General features: G+C 38.3%; 1 protein-coding gene across 1 annotated transcript; it reads right to left on the bottom strand.

Moving 5' to 3' along the window:
- Window positions 1-10162: 10162 nt before the first annotated feature.
- Window positions 10163-14818, bottom strand: LOC134823964 (growth/differentiation factor 6-B-like). The gene is made up of 5 exons (XM_063835561.1): window positions 14552-14818; window positions 13617-13738; window positions 11747-11836; window positions 11360-11523; window positions 10163-11170 (listed from the first exon to the last, which is right to left on the bottom strand). The coding sequence occupies exons 1-5, from the start codon at window positions 14635-14637 to the stop codon at window positions 10529-10531; spliced, it is 1104 nt and encodes a 367-aa protein (XP_063691631.1). The 5' UTR covers window positions 14638-14818; the 3' UTR covers window positions 10163-10528.
- Window positions 14819-16703: the final 1885 nt, after the last annotated feature.

Raw genomic sequence — 16703 nt, 5'->3', positions numbered from 1 at the left:
TGATTTTAGTTACGTTGCAATTTTACTCGACTCTTATCAGTTCACTTCTTATCAGCGCGATCGCAGTAAGTTTTACTGTGTGCAACAGTTACATAACTGTAACTGTATAATACACATAACATTAACTCTGTAATGCACTTCAAACTGCAGTATAAAGAGTACGCACTTCGCACAAATGACAAGAAGGTAATCTAGTAATACGATTTTTGGTATTAATATCTTTAATATTAATAACACGGCTTGTTCGATTCAAGCCCGTTCAATGTGGTCAATACCTGATGTGCGGATCACAGGCTTCGTTATTTACAATAGCTGAGATTAGGCAGATATAGCGGTTCCAGTCGTTACCTGGGGACCCCAGGCTGTAATATCCAGATAAATTGAAGCTGCGGCGGAATGACAATCTGGGATGAGTGCGGCCCAGGAATGCCAGCCGTTACGCCGCTCAGCTTAATGTAAAAACTGTATTACAATTGATAGCATCATTACAATTTCAATCACGTTTTAGAGCAATTTACACGAGAGTAGGACAATTATAACCTGTTTAATCTTGTTCGGCGTCATCGAAAACATAGGGTTACAAGGTTTCCGCTTCGATTTCCATCAATAAAAAATCCTTCTAATTTCGATTCTCTGGGCCAGCTGTCTGCTGGGTTTCAGAAGGTGGTACCAGATGCTGCTATAATTGAGCGCTCAGCTGCTCTAATTGGGTCCAATTACACCCGATACACGATATTATTCCATATAAGGCCTGATCAAGTAGCTTCAGCTCTGGTGACGTCACAAAATCTCCTAGTCGGCATACGACACGTTACGAATGTGATCACGTGCCCGAGGCTTTACGAATCAAGGTCACGTGATAGGATTAGCGGTCACGTGATAGGACTGAATGTCACGTGACCTCAGTTATCCCTTATATGGCACAACTAGCTGCAATTGATCAGCTCTTAATTAGGCTGAAATCCTTGACAGGCCTATAATTACCCAATTTTAAATGAACGATATCTCATCCTACAGAATGATGAGAGCGTAAACAAAATGCTTCCCGGAATCAGCACAATGCAGGGAACAAGATGCTGTTGGAATATCAATTATTCATCTTCCACCCGTAGTCCCTAGAACTTAAGTACACTTCAGATGTGTTACAATTAAATTAGATTTAAAACAATATGTACCTAAAAATTAGATTCCACACAACCACGGTTTTTTGATAGAATTTTTACCACCCTGACTTACGGTTTTTGTCTTTTCGTACCACAAATTTGCCTTTTTGATTCTAAGTCCTATCTGGCGCCTTATCCTTATCCCTTCTCAACCTTTATCCTATCTATGCGCATCTATATATAGATATAATCATCTCAGCTCGGTTCTTGTTAACAATCCTTACCACATTTTGTTTTCCCTGAGTTTGGTTCCTGGCCAAGTTCACAAGTTGTACACAAGGCTGCTCCTTCTGAACTGATCGTGTTATCAGGACATTCTTCACATGTGTTCATTTCAATGTTCTTGTAGCTACCAGCTGGACATGGCTCTGAAGAATTAGGAAATCTTTAAGCAGCAATTCGTTTGAACTTCCTTATTAAGAAGTTATTGCGAGTACCAATATCCTCGGTTTTCATTCTATAGCACCTTTAATTCAAATTTTAAACATAACAATAATATTAAATATAAGCTTTAAAGTTATCTTACCACAGGCTGTTTTGTCAGAGTTTGGTGTCAATCCAGCGTCACATGTCTCACAGCTTGTCATAGCATCATTCCGATATGTTCCTTCTCCACACGGCTCTGGAATTATAATAACGTTACAACTGGAAAATCGTAGTGGAAGATAAGAAAATCGTTATTATATAAGAACTTAAGTACACTTCAGATGTGTTACAATAACATTAGATTTAAAACAATATGTAAAAAATTAATCATCCACACAACCACAGTTTTTTGATAGAATTATTACCACCCAGACTTTTACGGTTCTTGTCTTTTCGTACCACAAATTTGCCTTCTTTATTCTAAGCCCTATCTGGCGCCTTATCCTTGTCCCGTCTGAAGCCTTATTATATCTTTGCCCATCTATATATAGATATAATCATCTCGGCTCGGTTCTTGTTAACAATCCTTACCACATTTAGTTCTCCCTGAGTTTCGTTCCTGGCCAAGTTCACAAGTTGTACACAAGGCTGCTCCTTCTGAACTGATCGTGTTATCAGGACATTCTTCACATGTGTTCATCTCAATGTTCTTGTAGCTTCCAGCTGGACATGGCTCTGAAGAATTAGGAAATCTTTAAGCAGCAATTCGTTTGAACTACCTTATTAAGAAGTTATTGCGAGTACCAATATCCTCGGTTTTCATTCTATAGCACAGTTAAATTTAAATTTAAAACATACCAATAATATTAAATAAAAGCTTTAAAGTTATCTTACCACAGGCTGTTTTGTCAGAGTTTGGTGTCAATCCAGCGTCACATGTCTCACAGCTGGTCATAGCATCATTCCGATATGTTCCTTCTCCACACGGTTCTGGAATTATAACGTTACAACTGGAAAATCGTAGTGGAAGATAAGAAAATCTTTACTATATAAGATGAGGAATTAAGTACACTTCAGATGTGTTGCAATAACATTAGATTTAAAACAATATGTAAAAAATTAAATATCCACACAACCACGGTGTTTCGAGGAAATTATTGCCACCCAGACTTTTGTGGTTCATGTCTTTTCGTACCACGAATTTTCCTTCTTAATTCTAAGCCCAATACTAATTCAAATTGTTATCAGTCATCAGGGTTAACGCTAAAAATTCGCCTAATCAACAAACTATGAAGGCACAATGCACATTGCATAATGCACATACTGTGTAAACTCTGCAAAATAAATATTGAACCAAAACAGTTTTGAGTTTGTTTGGTAAAATACCTTACTGCTTATGTTCAAGAGATTTTGTAAAAACATCAGTTTTCAATTGATAATTGTTTTAACCTTTAGTAGCTGAAAATGGCTTGTCTCCATGATGTCTACTACAAAATATGCAATATTTCTAAATTATAGTTAGCTATTTTGCAATCCGCTATCGCCAATATGATTATAACTCTGCCTTCAGTGAAAGAATGTGATTCTATCTCATTCGGAGAACAGTAATTGATAAAATTATGACCACTATATTAAGTTATAAGTAACAATATGCTAACTATCCTATATCCCATATCCTATATATGTGTTATATTATGTTAAATAACACACTCGTGATTACGTGTTTTTTTTTTGCTCATGCAGGCACAAAAACACGTAATCACGAGCTTACGAGAGAAACAGCAAGTTAGTTTATTTATAAATTAAAGTTTAAATTGTTACTTTGTTAAACCAGTGCTTGTTGTTATTAGTCACCTGGTTGTTGTCTGTAGTAATCAGATGCTCTGTCGGCGGAATCAAACCTTATCTTTGTCACGTCTCTGTTCCAGATAGTGCTCCAAACGTTATTACTGCACGTTGATTCAGAGAGCAGTATGTTGAGAACCTCCACCTCGTTACAGTGTATCACTAGTCTAGGGTGGTGTCTAAGGTTGAAATCACCTGCAGTTCTGGTTAGAGTGATACGCCACACCTTGTCAGTAGCAGAGGGGGGATTAACAGGGAAGTTAGTGTTGGAGTTGCTGCACCAGTCGAGCCAGTATTGTAGAGTAGATCTGAAGAAGATGTAGACTGCTCCTGCATAATCTCCACCAGCAGAGAAGAAGACCACTCTCACCGTTTCGTCACTCCCCAGCACGCTATCAGTTCTAACTTCGAAAGGTGTCGACTCAAGATCCCACTCTATAAACACCATAGGTACGACTGGTAGCCAACCTGGTAATTTTATTTTTAACTCATAACTACTGTGCAACGATTAATGATTATAGGTGAAAATTCTGTTTTCCTCCACTAGCGAGCTCAACAAATGAAACAAGCAGTTAATCACACAAAAATATTTTCGATGGTCTACATCTTCATCAGTTCTCAAATTATTTGTTACATAGTAGTGTTGAAAGTTTTAATACTTTCAACACTATAAAAAACTATATAACAAATAATACTATATAACAAATAATTTGAGAACTGATGAAGATGTAGACCATCGAAAATATTTTTGTGTGATTAACTGCTTGTTTCATTTGTTGATCTCGCTAGTGGAGGAAAAACAGAATTTTCACCTATCAACATTACGTCATGCGACTCCTAAACAACGCCCCACTTACTCATCTTAACGATTAATGAATATCATGAAGAAGAGGTGTTCTACCAAAATTGTAAAGGAATTGTAAGAATGTCGCCGATAGTTTATTCTCAAAATTTAAGGGCCCGACCATACTATCATACTATGACTGTTGTCACCATGACTGTTGTCATAGTGCAGTCAGAACTCAGATGTAATCCCAACAGGCACGACAGTCATGACCAGAGGCACGTAGTGTGTTTAGAGGGCGTGCCAAGGATACGTGACAACTCCCGAGGCATGTCAGGCACGTCTTTCAAAAAGCTGTACCTAGCTAAAAATCCGTGCCTGACGTGACTGCAGGCACGGTCTGTTTAGTACTCGTGCCAACTGTCATGGATAACGCGACGTCACGATTACCTTATAAGGTCAATATTTTACGTGATATGGACATTGGCAGTACAAAGTGCAAAGATAGTACAGACAGTCTCACTAAACTATATAAAAGATAAATATAAAGAATAAGGAAAAGGAACGGGAATGAAGCCAATACCAGAAGTGAAACCCAGCCAAAGAATAATTGATCCTTAGGTAGACCTGGTGAAATAAAGTAACTGAACTGTAAGTATAAGAAAAGACGGAAGGAATAAAGGAGAGAGGAAATAATGTTATGTGAACGTCATCAGCAGATGACTTGGCACACCGGTTTCGGGGGTTTAACACCTGTACCGGTTTAATGTGCCAAGACCCCCTAGCAATCACTCGTCAGTGATCACCTATCCACGTTAAATGTGATGTCAAGGATGTCGCTGACATCAAGTATACTGTATTTGTACAGAATACTAGGTCGGTCTTTCAGAAGCTTTCTGAATTTACTCTTCAGGAGTCTGTCATTATAACATCTTGAAAGAAGTGTCCTATAAAGGGTGTTGGTAGAACACAGCAAAGAATTAAGGTCAGAGATAATGGAAGAGTAACGAAGGACCTGACCGTAAAAAGCATTATAACCAACAGAATTGTAGAGGAATTGTAAGAATGTCGCCGATAGTTTATTCTCAAAATTTAAGGGCCCTACCATACTATCATACTATGACTGTTGTCACCATGACTGTTGTCATAGTGCAGTCAGAACTCAGATGTAATCCCAACAGGCACGACATTCATGACCAGAGGCACGTAGTGTGTTTAGAGGGCGTGCCAAGGATACGTGACAACTCCCGAGGCATGTCAGGCACGTCTTTCAAAAAGCCGTACCTAGCTAAAAATCCGTGCCTGACGTGACTGCAGGCACGGTCTGTTTAGTACTCGTGCCAACTGTCATGGATAACGCGACGTCACGATTACCTTATAAGGTCAATATTTTACGTGATATGGACATTGGCAGTACAAAGTGCAAAGATAGTACAGACAGTCTCACTAAACTATATAAAAAATAAATATAAAGAATAAGGAAAAGGAACGGGAATGAAGCCAATACCAGAGGTGAAACCCAGCCAAAGAATAATTGATCCTTAGGTAGACCTGGTGAAATAAAGTAACTGAACTGTAAGTATAAGAAAAGACGGAAGGAATAAAGGAGAGAGGAAATAATGTTATGTGAACATCATCAGCAGATGACTTGGCACACCGGTTTCGGGGGTTTAACACCTGTACCGGTTTAATGTGCCAAGACCCCCTAGCAATCACTCGTCAGTGATCACCTATCCACGTTAAATGTGATGTCAAGGATGTCGCTGACATCAAGTATACTGTATTTGTACAGAATACTAGGTCGGTCTTTCAGAAGCTTTCTGAATTTACTCTTCAGGAGTCTGTCATTATAACATCTTGAAAGAAGTGTCCTATAAAGGGTGTTGGTAGAACACAGCAAAGAATTAAGGTCAGAGATAATGGAAGAGTAACGAAGGACCTGACCGTAAAAAGCATTATAACCAACAGAAGAGGAAATATTTCTGTTAGGAAAGGTGTACATGACCACAGGAAAGTTGAAGTCATCAAGTTTGTTGTAAAGCTTGGTGGCGACGTGTCCGGAGTTATTCATCGAGATGTTGATGTCGAGATAGTTTACGGACTTATTGTCGTCACCACTCCTCTCCATAAGCAGGTCAGGTGGATAAATGGACCTGATTAGGTTGGAGAAATGCAAATAGTTCATGGTGTTGAGGTCGTCGACATATCTGCAGTTTCTTGAGAGGAGCTTAGCGAGACCGAACTTCTTTTCTTTGATTAGGCGTGTCATGTAGTTGAATTCACACTTCCCTAGCGAAAGATCAGCGAACTGGCTACTAGAATTCCCTCCCATGGGAATGCCTTTCGTTTGCCTTAAAATCTGATCCCCAAAACAAACAAAAGTGTTAAACAGAAATAAATGTAATAGCTGTTTTGAGTTTATCAGCAGAAAAACATAAGTATCCGTTATATTCCTTTTTAGAGAAAAAATTGTTGTTATTATAGAGAGAAACACAAATAAATTTATTCGTATTACTAAAGAGGAGCTCTATTAGCTCGAAAAGCAGTGACTGTACAACCTGAAGGTCTAGATTGGTATACAGTCGTATACCTGCATATTAAAAATCTCTAGTCTAGGCAGCCTTTGTTGTAGATAGAGTTGCAGTATTTGGAAAAGTATCCGTCTGAAAAAATCGATCTACTGACACAAGAGGCTTCCAAAGGATTTATGACGTTTTTAGGTTCAATTTTTAGGTTTCATTCGGCTGACCAACTTTTCCAAACTTTTCCACTTGTCCTAAGGCCACTTTTTGCCACTTTTGCCACGTTCTACCTCTTTTCTTATTTGTCAAATATCTTCAGCTGTGAACATCGTAGAAGGTTAAGAATTAATCGAGGGTGTTTATCTTATCGACGAGAAAAACTTTCGTCGGAAAAATGTTCATGTCAGACAATCAGATAATTGGATAATTACTAATTAGCTAATTAGTAATTACCAAAAATCATAAAAATGTTTATTGGCTCAAAATGATCGGTTTTTCTTGAAAGGTAGTTTTTAGAAAAACTTTTCGAAAACTTAAAAATATCTTTTTTCGCCAAAAGTTTTTTCGAAGCTCTAATGAAAGCATTGTGTTTGCTGTCGTCTGTGTGATAACATACTCCACTGAAAGATGTGATATCAAATATTTTTTGATACCGTATTGAGAATTGAGATAGTATGCTCCTTAGATTCTGTGTAAGTGTGTTAAGTCGGTTTCTAAAGTAAACACACCTAGGGAGGTAGTGGACGGTTTAGTTTGCGGAGGTAGTGGACGGTTTAGTTTGCGGAGGTAGTGGACACTGGACGGGTTAGTTTGCGGAGGTAGTGGACGGTTTAGTTTGCGGAGGTAGTGGACGGTTTAGTTTGCAGAGGTAGTGGACGGTTTAGTTTGCGGAGGTAGTGGACGGTTTAGTTTGCGGAGGTAGTGGACACTGGACGGGTTAGTTTGCGGCAGGCACGTAGCCAGGGGGGGGCAGGGGGGGGGGGGCTGCAGCCCCCCCCCCCCCCCTCCCCCCCCGGAAAAAATTGAACCCAGAAAAAACAAGCCCCCTAGTCCCCATTACATGGTCGCCTGGTAACTGGGCTGCGTTTATGACTGCAGTCTGTACTGTTTAAACGGCAGGCAATTGACTTCAGCATTTCGTAAATTATTCCCAAATCCCACTATAATACATGTACTTATTCCATTCAATGTGGCAAGTACTGAGTTCGGTAGGGACTGGTATAGCATTTGCTTAGTGCTTAATTTCCAGCGAAAAATTAAAGAGCAGTAGTACCACTGGGAAATGTCAAAATCTTAAGACGATGAGGCCTGAGTAAATCGTAAATTCTGATTGGAGAATGCAGATTACTGTTGTGAAGTTACAAAATTTACGTGAGTACTTGATTCTTTTCAGTCCCAGTTTATTGCTGTCCCTTGGACCCCGCTGCGCCCCCACGATATGCTAACTAGTAAGTGTTGAATACGATATTCTAACTAGTTACTGTTGAATACGATATTCTAATTAGTAACTGTTGAATACGATATTCTAACTAGTAACTACTGTGTACGTACCATCATCATCAGTAGCAGCAGCTCCAGCGAAGAAGAGGGCTGTGAGGAAGATAACCATCTTGATCCCAGTCTGGGTAACTATGGTAACACGTCTGGGACTTGTTACCTCGGTAACTATCACGACTTGATAGTGGACTACTCCGGAGGTGGTTATCTAACTTTGGATAGCTTTAAAATTGTAAGCAGTGTCACAAACGAAGGAGAACCGTTGGCGTGTATAAGTATTGTGGCTACAAAGAGAGCATGCTCCCTCTTTCTAACCTTGTATTACGTGGTTGTCATGTGGAGGAAAAGGGACTAATGGCTCAACAAGCCCAGGTTTTATGTTATTGTTACTGAGAGTCAGTGAGAGCTGCTCTTTAATACGTCTGTATAAATCAAGAGGCTTGCATATAATGAACATATTGTATGGCATTATCATGATTATGCTCGATGATCTCAACCCGTGGGCCGTGCTAACCTGTGCTATTCAGCAGCTCATGCTAGAGAGTTGTACTATAGACTACTAAAGGTAGACCTGTAAAGGTAGATTTAGCAGTTCACCAGGCGCGCAGACTAATGAATCGCAAACATGGTTCTAGCTTTTTAAACAGTAGCTGAGATGAGAATCCCGGCTCTTTGGTTTACAAGGCCAGATAGTGTGGATAATGTTAGGGTAACCAGGGTTTCTTTCTCTAGCTGGTAGATTATGCATTGTTTTGAAAAAAATACCATGTTTTCGGACTACCAAAAGTTAATAGGTCACCGTCATTATTTTCCAAGCGTGCTACTGCTAAATCAAATTTTACAATCGATCTTCGAGATTGTTCTAAAAGAACCCCTGACATGGTTGAAATCTACTTGGTTCAATGTATTTTCGAAAGCTGATTCTGAATCACTTAACGGCCCGGGTGATACTCGTAAAATATTTGTTCCACGACCGTCGACGAGTCCAATTAACTCGGCGCGCGTTTTGGTAGGTTATACTTATAAACCTACAAGTACAAAGTACAACGAATTACCCCACACGACATAAAGTTAAATAAATACTCCCCTAGCGAGATATCGGCGAAAATCTGTCTCGATCATGTGATAATGATATGACTAGGTAGTGCGCTGGATTATGATAAATGATTCTATTCACCTATAAGCTAGCCATAATATATATTACTGGATGGGGCCTAACTTTGAAAGTAAAAGAGTTAGAGACTTCCGGTTTTTTGTAACATGTTCGTCTTGTAAAAGTTATTAGTAAGTCACGTGATAATTTTTGGGCGAGCGAATTAGTAAGAGCCCTAGTTGACATGCAGTAACTAACGGATTACGACATATATAAAACCAAGTACCTACCTCGCTCACCAAAAATCCACGTTTTTCTGCAAAAAAGTCCATTAGTAATTTTTCACTATTGCCTTTTTACAAATAAAAAGGGTAAACGGAAAAAATACGTTTAGAAAGGAGCAGTGTTTCTGAAGTCCCTAGCGTATCGAGCAGAAAATGCCCGTAAGAGCTTCTACTAACGTGCAAATTAGGTAAAAAGCAAAAGATTGCAAAGTAACCCCAAAATTACTGGAAGTCCAAATCTTGAAGAAAATTTAAATTTAAAAATCATATTCAATATTGTCCCATTTGCAAATTTTGAAGATGAAATTTCCAGAACCGAAATTTTACAGTTTTTACTGAATTTCTCACCTGCAAACAATTTAATTAGTCAGTCAACTATAATTGGAATATGACACGATTGAGGTGCTGGAAGTTTTATTTCAGTTGGAAGAAGCTCACTGCATGCAGAAAGCTTAACAAAACGAAATTAAATTTCGTATTTTCCAATTTCTGTCCCATTTTCAAATATGAAAATTTCTGAACGCAATTTTGACAGATTGGATGGAGATTTTTCCAAGAAACCAATTATTCAGTTAATAGATGATGGTATGAAACCAAATTGAGGTACTGGAAGTAAAAATTGCGGTTCATAAGATAAATTACAAAAAATTCAATTGATTGCAGATTCAGTATTGTCATCAAAATAAGCTATATTTTAAGAGGTAACATGAAAACCACAAAATAACAGTAAGCACTAAAATAAGTAACACTACCGGTAAGTAATGAAGTGAAACTAAACAGAACAACTCTGTTTCACTTTCAGCTGAACAATAAAACTAGCCAATTTCTCTGTAACCTGCAAAACTGCTTAAAATGTTTACACAGTTTAGTTAAGCCCAAGAAGTCTTCAATCTTTGACCATAAAAACACATCAACTGCGGTAATTTAAACAAATTGTTCCACAGTATAACATCAAACGTTCCTCAGAACTCCTACTACAAACACTTACATTTACTGACAATCAAATCATCAAACTTTTTAAGCACAGTCACGTGATCACCACTCAACATTAGAGTAGCAGGCTTGTAAGTGGAAGGTACACAGCAGGGCCTGGCTACCGAGTCCGGGAATTTCTTGTACCAGGCCCCTCTAAAGAGAGCACTGGTTGAGTGGTCGATGGCATGGGACATAGGGTAGGGACACTGCCCCGCACACTGATTTATCTTTAGCTCTAGCGGGTGGATTATCTTACTGCCCCAGCCTAGTTTAGTGAAGTTTAAATACAGATCCATGAGGACACACCTATGTTGGAAGCCCCTGCTAGCTCGCACTCCCTGGTCTCCCTCCCCCGGGAGAGCGGCCTGTCTTCCCTCTTGGTTACTCCTCATGTACTCTCTAAAGGGCTTAGATGAGTTATTCACTGTGTACACCACCAGAGTTGGCTCCTTGCTCCTGGAGATGCTGAAGATAGGGGTTCTGCCCCCGTATTTGTCCAGGTAACCATGACTGAGCTGGGTGGTGATGGAGCAGCGCACCACGAAGTGGTAGAAGTGTCGGTAGGGGGTGAGGTTATTTAGGGTGCGTTCTATGGAGCTTACTTTGATCTTTATCCACTGTCCAGTGTCTGACTTCTTCAGCTGAGGTACATGTGTTGGTTAGAATCGTCTTTTTGGACTTTATTTGGGCGGAAATTGCGAGAACGGATATAATTGAATTATGGACGCAACAATTTCTTTGGAAACACATGGTAAGATTCATTTTCAATCTGGACGTTTCATTCAAACTATAAGAAAACAAATTCTCAGCAAATTGTAACATTTCCATGCCTGTTTAGTATGTCTCCAAACCCTTCCTTTCACCAGTAAAACATCTGAGCGGTCGTATATTCTCGTTTTACAGGTCGTTTTCAATGTTACGGCTGTAACGGAGCCCTCTTTTGTTAAAGGTATACTCTCACTTATATCGCCCACAAATACTCTCAGATTTGAAGCTGAAATGTGTGAGTGTTTAATCAACTGGAGTTTCACTTTTTCGATAGGATTCTTAGCTAGCACGTCGATACGACGAAAATTGTGGTTTAATCTTAATCTCTTCGCAATCTCTTTAGCATCATCAATAATAATTGCATTCATCTTAAATCCCTTCTCGTGATCTTCTAACCAACTGCAATTATAAGTTTTGTACTATATATTCCTTATTTTTAATTCTCTCACCTAAGATTCTATCCTCTCTGTTAAAAGCTGATATATTAAAATCCAATTTCGCTTTTTGTGGTAAATAGAAACCTTCCAATTCTGTCACACCTGAAGATGTAAAGTGTTTTTAGTATATAAATATAAGTTCTTTTCAGTAATTGAATAGATTTTTTTACTAAGTGAATAGTTTTTTTTAGAAATTAAATAAGTTTTCTCTACTAATTCAATGTGTGTTATTGTAGAAGTCAGATGCATTTTCTTTTAAATAATCAAACTTGCATTATTTACTAATCAAATAAGTGTTATTTTTTGTTTCAGTAAGTAAATGAATTTCCCCGAGTAACTATGGTCCTTGTTCAGGTAATTACATGAACTACAATAGAAGTCTCCAATGGTTCCCACAACCAATAAACCGCACCTAACCTTATAAGGCTTCTTAATTAAAATCTGCTGAGAGTTCAGTTTTAAGGCTTCTCCAGCAATAGGAGCTGCATCCCTCTGTAACCATGGTTATTGTAACCATGGTTATTGTAACCATGGTTATTGTAACCATGGTTATTCATATTGTAACCATGGTTATTCATATTTTCTTGAATTACTTTACACTTAAGTAATGATTTATAAACTTGCTTGACACCAACACATGAACTTTCAAATGTAACGAGTTGATTGATTTGGATGTGGGACAGCAAATTGGTGGTATAAAATAATAAGAGTCATGCTCGACTATAAATACAAATCCTTACGCTCCCGTAGAGCGATCGATTGTTGATAAGATATCTCTTGGATTGCAAGGGCGAAACTTTTTAATTCGGAAATTACATCTCCATTGCCCTGGTTATTGTGCTTACCATGGTTAACGATGCATTATTTCAGTAACATACAATATTCATGTGCTTCACATATATGTCGCTACCATAGCCTTATCATGTATCAACCCTGCTTATAACCATAATGCTTATAATAACCACAATAAGTTTCATGTGTCGAACACTGGTCAAGTCTCGAAATAATTTTAGACGGCAACATTTAGGTCAATAAGATAGTAGATACGGGCTCTGTATTTATCCTCCATACTGTTTTACTTAGTTACTATAAGTTATGCATCCCAATTAACTTTTTTACACGCGTGTTTATTACATATGATTCTGTACACGTGACGGATGTTGCGCCTTTCATCTACCTTAATAACATCGCGATAATTCATTATATTCACAATTATAATCACTGGTCTAATTTATTGGCAATTGACAGAAATTAGTGATTTCCTCCTCACTTAAACAAATTGGACCGCACAATCAAACAATTGACAAGTTGTAGTATACACCTAACCTGTTTTACTTTTAGTATATTATAGTATACAAGTGCGAGAACATGTTTGTTATCGGCGCGGTTTTTCAATTATTTTAATCTTGGCAAGGATGGATATCCCGATCTTCAAAATACCTTTTCATACAAAATAGATACAATTCACTTTGCAGAGACTCAACGAGGTGATTGATAAAATTTTGTTTAACAAATGTTTAGTAAAATGTGAATATCTTGTTAGTGTTCTCCTCCCCATCCTCCCCCTTCTCACCCTCCTCATCCTCCTCCCCCTCCTCCCTTCCTTAATCCTTAACCCCTACTGTACCTGATCTGTAAAATTTGAATATCTTGTTAGCGTTCTCCTCCCCCTCCTCCCCATCCTCCCCATCCTCCCCCTCCTCCACATCCTCCCTCATCCCTTCCTTTACCCCATACTGTACCTGATCTGTAAAATTTGAATATCTTGTTAGCGTTCTCTTCCTCCTCCTCCCCTCCTCCCCCTCCTCACCCTCCTCCCCCTTCTCACCCTCCTCATCCTCCTCCCCCTCCTCCCTTCCTTAATCCTTAACCCCTACTGTACCTGATCTGTAAAATGTGAATATCTTGTTAGCGTTCTCTTCCTCCTCCTCCACTTCTCCGACTCCTCTGTTGAACTTGTTGTAGAGCTCTATCAGATAATCCGGGGCTGATACCTCGTTATCACTGGGATAGTCACGTGTTATCACTAGGGTAGTCACGTGTTATCACTAGGGTAGCCACGTGTTATAAGGATATATCTTGTAAACCTGGCTAGTATATATGAAACATTTGATATGGAGTTGTAGAGGGAGTTATGTGCCTCGCCGGGCTAAAGTAGTGGATGACCTTGCTGTACGGCAAGTTAAACAAGGATCTGAAACTACTAGGTTCCGTACAGACTCAACTCTGCACCCGTGTCAATATGTTCATTATATGCAAGCCTCTTGATTTATAACGGGATAGTCACGTGTTATCACTAGGGTAGTCACGTGTCGTCGTAATTGAATGGTGAGTTTAAAACAGGTAAAATAATGATATGAAATTTTAGTTTTAACTCTTACTTCAGAGCTTCAGCGTTACTGAGCGTTAGTTGAACCGTATAACGATTAGCGGGTTTTTTTGGCCAACATTTACGATTTCTATCCGGTTTTCAGAAAATAGCCCCCAAATCGGCCGAACAGTTATAACTTTTTGATCAACATTTTGTTTGTTGATAGTTGAGTTTGACTAAGCTCGCTTTTGATTTGGATATAGAACAAAATGAAATTGCATCATATGTATAACGATCAGTTTGAAATGCTATATCTATCCCGAATATGCCTTGGTATAACTATTATATCAGGAGGAAGTTTCTTTCGTGAATTCTCGTCAACCCCTTAACTACACATGTTTTTGTGGAAATCATGCATTGTCTCAAAAACTGCGAACTAGAGAGGAACTAACAATAATTCCTTGATAATCAAACTTCTGAGCGTGAAAAAAGAAAGTAATGATTACCCTCCACAGTCGAGATGTGTGAAGCTACTGAGGAAGATAACGAAGCTGCAGAGCAAAGTCCTGCTCGATCCCTGAAGTGACGTCATCTTCTTTCTTGTCACGTGTTAAGTGAGCTGTAATATCTGTTACCTTGGTAACGAGCACGTGCTGTGTGTGCAGTAAGTTGTCGCGTGCTTTATCAACGTTGAATTATCTGAATTAAACTGCAACACTGGATCCTGGAATAACAAAAACTCATGTCAAACTCAACAGATGTCAAACTGATTTGATGCCCTGGAAACATGTTACCATGGTAACTTGTACACGGACATAGGCAATTTCCCTCGCTATTGTGAACCAATCAGATTGCTCTATTCAGCTCAGGGACGTGTCACGTGGTGAGCTCAAAGTAATTGAAATATAGACTCTGTAATGATTTATGTGTCCTATTTCCTTGGTAGCTAGAGTTTTATTAATGCGATGGAGAGGGGGGTTGTGATTTAAACAACACGCGTATGCAGTGCCCCACTCTGTACCTAATACAAGCTGTGATAGAGTCCAGCTGATCTTTAATCGAAATCAGCTACACTGTGATTAATAATTATCTGTTTTATTTGCCAACATCTGAATGGATGAGTACCGTATTACTAATACTACTTAAATTTAATTATTGAAACGTTGTGTACTGACGGAGTGATTGTAACTGCAGTTAAAACAGGAAATTGGAAAAAAATGCAGAAAACTGAAAAAAAAACTGAAAAAAATGCTGAAAAGTGGTGAAAAATGGGATTATGTCTAAGGTTTACCTTCGATTTTGATCCAACTGTTCGATTTGAAATTTAAACTAACAAAGCTACATTTTTGTAACCCTAACCAAATTTATATAAATGGAAAAAAACCCTAACATAACATGTAACATAACATTAACATGTTACAGCTTTACAGTATCTAAAAATGTCCACTACTTAACAAACTGAACCGATCTAAATCAATTTTGAAGGGTTGGAATTATATCAGTTATTGCAGTCACATGCTACAAAATTAATGTGAAACCTATCTAAATAGATAATTGACAATTAGTATTACACGTTTTAAATTATAAGGTGACGTACACATTACAATTCTAGGCAACAAAAACATAATTAGAAACCAATATGTTATTTATATATTTATAAAATAAAATCTAAACCCTAACTTCATAAAAACGAACCTCTCCATTTTCCAGATGTTACGAATGAAGAAAATGAATGAAGAAAGAAGGCGTTAAAACGACCAGGGAATTCAGAAAGTAAAGCCTGCGACTGGTCTAGTACAGTATATGAAACTAGCCTACAAGCAATAGTATGCAGTAAGCCCTCGTCTGTCAATATACTAACTCACTAATATACGATAACAAACTGATAGGATGATAGGAATACTTCTCATACAACACCCGTGATGTCACGTAGCTAATCAGCACTCCGGCTCTAATAAACCTAACACGTGACACGCACGTGGTAACACGCTGTAACACGTGGGCGCGCTCTCTTATCACGTGACCGCGAGGTTTAGTGGTTCGGTTAATTAACGATACGTTTTAATGTCCTGTAGACGAGCTCTTGTGGTTCATCGGGCGACTTGGGTTTATAATGCTTTTAATTACAGCCAACTAGAGTAATTGGGAGTACTGCTACAGTTTGCTAATATAAGAATATAGCAGTAATTATTAATTAATGTGCTACCATAAACATAAACTTTTTATGACTGAGGTCTCGAGTAACAGTGCTACAGTAGCCAGTACGTAACTCTAACAATAAAATCATCATGGCAACACGTTAGTCGTTACCATAGGAACACGTTACCATAGCAAAATGCTGCCATATTTGATAGCAATAAGATACCGCAACATTAACATGTTTGCATAGCAAAACGTTACGTAGCAAAACGTTACCGTAACTATGCGTTACCGTAGCATCATGCTACAAAAATTGTTGTTGCAGTGATGCGTATAAGTGAAATTCAAAATGTTAAAGTTTCTAAAAACTTACTTGTAATCAATATAATATGTTACTTTCAAGCAAATCTTCACGACGAATTAAAATCGATATTTGATTTTTACTTTCTAACGTCCAAGAAATTAAAAAACAATTAGAAGAAAAAATGTGTCAGGGCATGGAAACTTAACTATTGATAA

Source organism: Bolinopsis microptera, chromosome 12 (assembly GCF_026151205.1).
Source record: "Bolinopsis microptera isolate Bmic1 chromosome 12, MBARI_Bmic_1.0, whole genome shotgun sequence".
NCBI lineage: Eukaryota > Metazoa > Ctenophora > Tentaculata > Lobata > Bolinopsidae > Bolinopsis > Bolinopsis microptera.
The sequence above is the reverse complement of the archived record's forward strand: the minus strand, read 5'-3'. Positions and strand labels throughout refer to the sequence as shown.

Coding starts and splice junctions, on each gene's coding strand:
- LOC134823964 (XM_063835561.1), bottom strand. CDS start 14,637: ATGACGTCACTTCAGGGATCGAGCAGGACTTTGCTCTGCAGCTTCGTT. Junction 13,739..14,551: donor ACACATCTCGACTGTGGAGG/GTAATCATTACT, acceptor TGACTATCCCAG/TGATAACGAGGTATCAGCCC. Junction 11,171..11,359: donor TTTGGAGACATACTAAACAG/GCATGGAAATGT, acceptor CATGTACCTCAG/CTGAAGAAGTCAGACACTGG.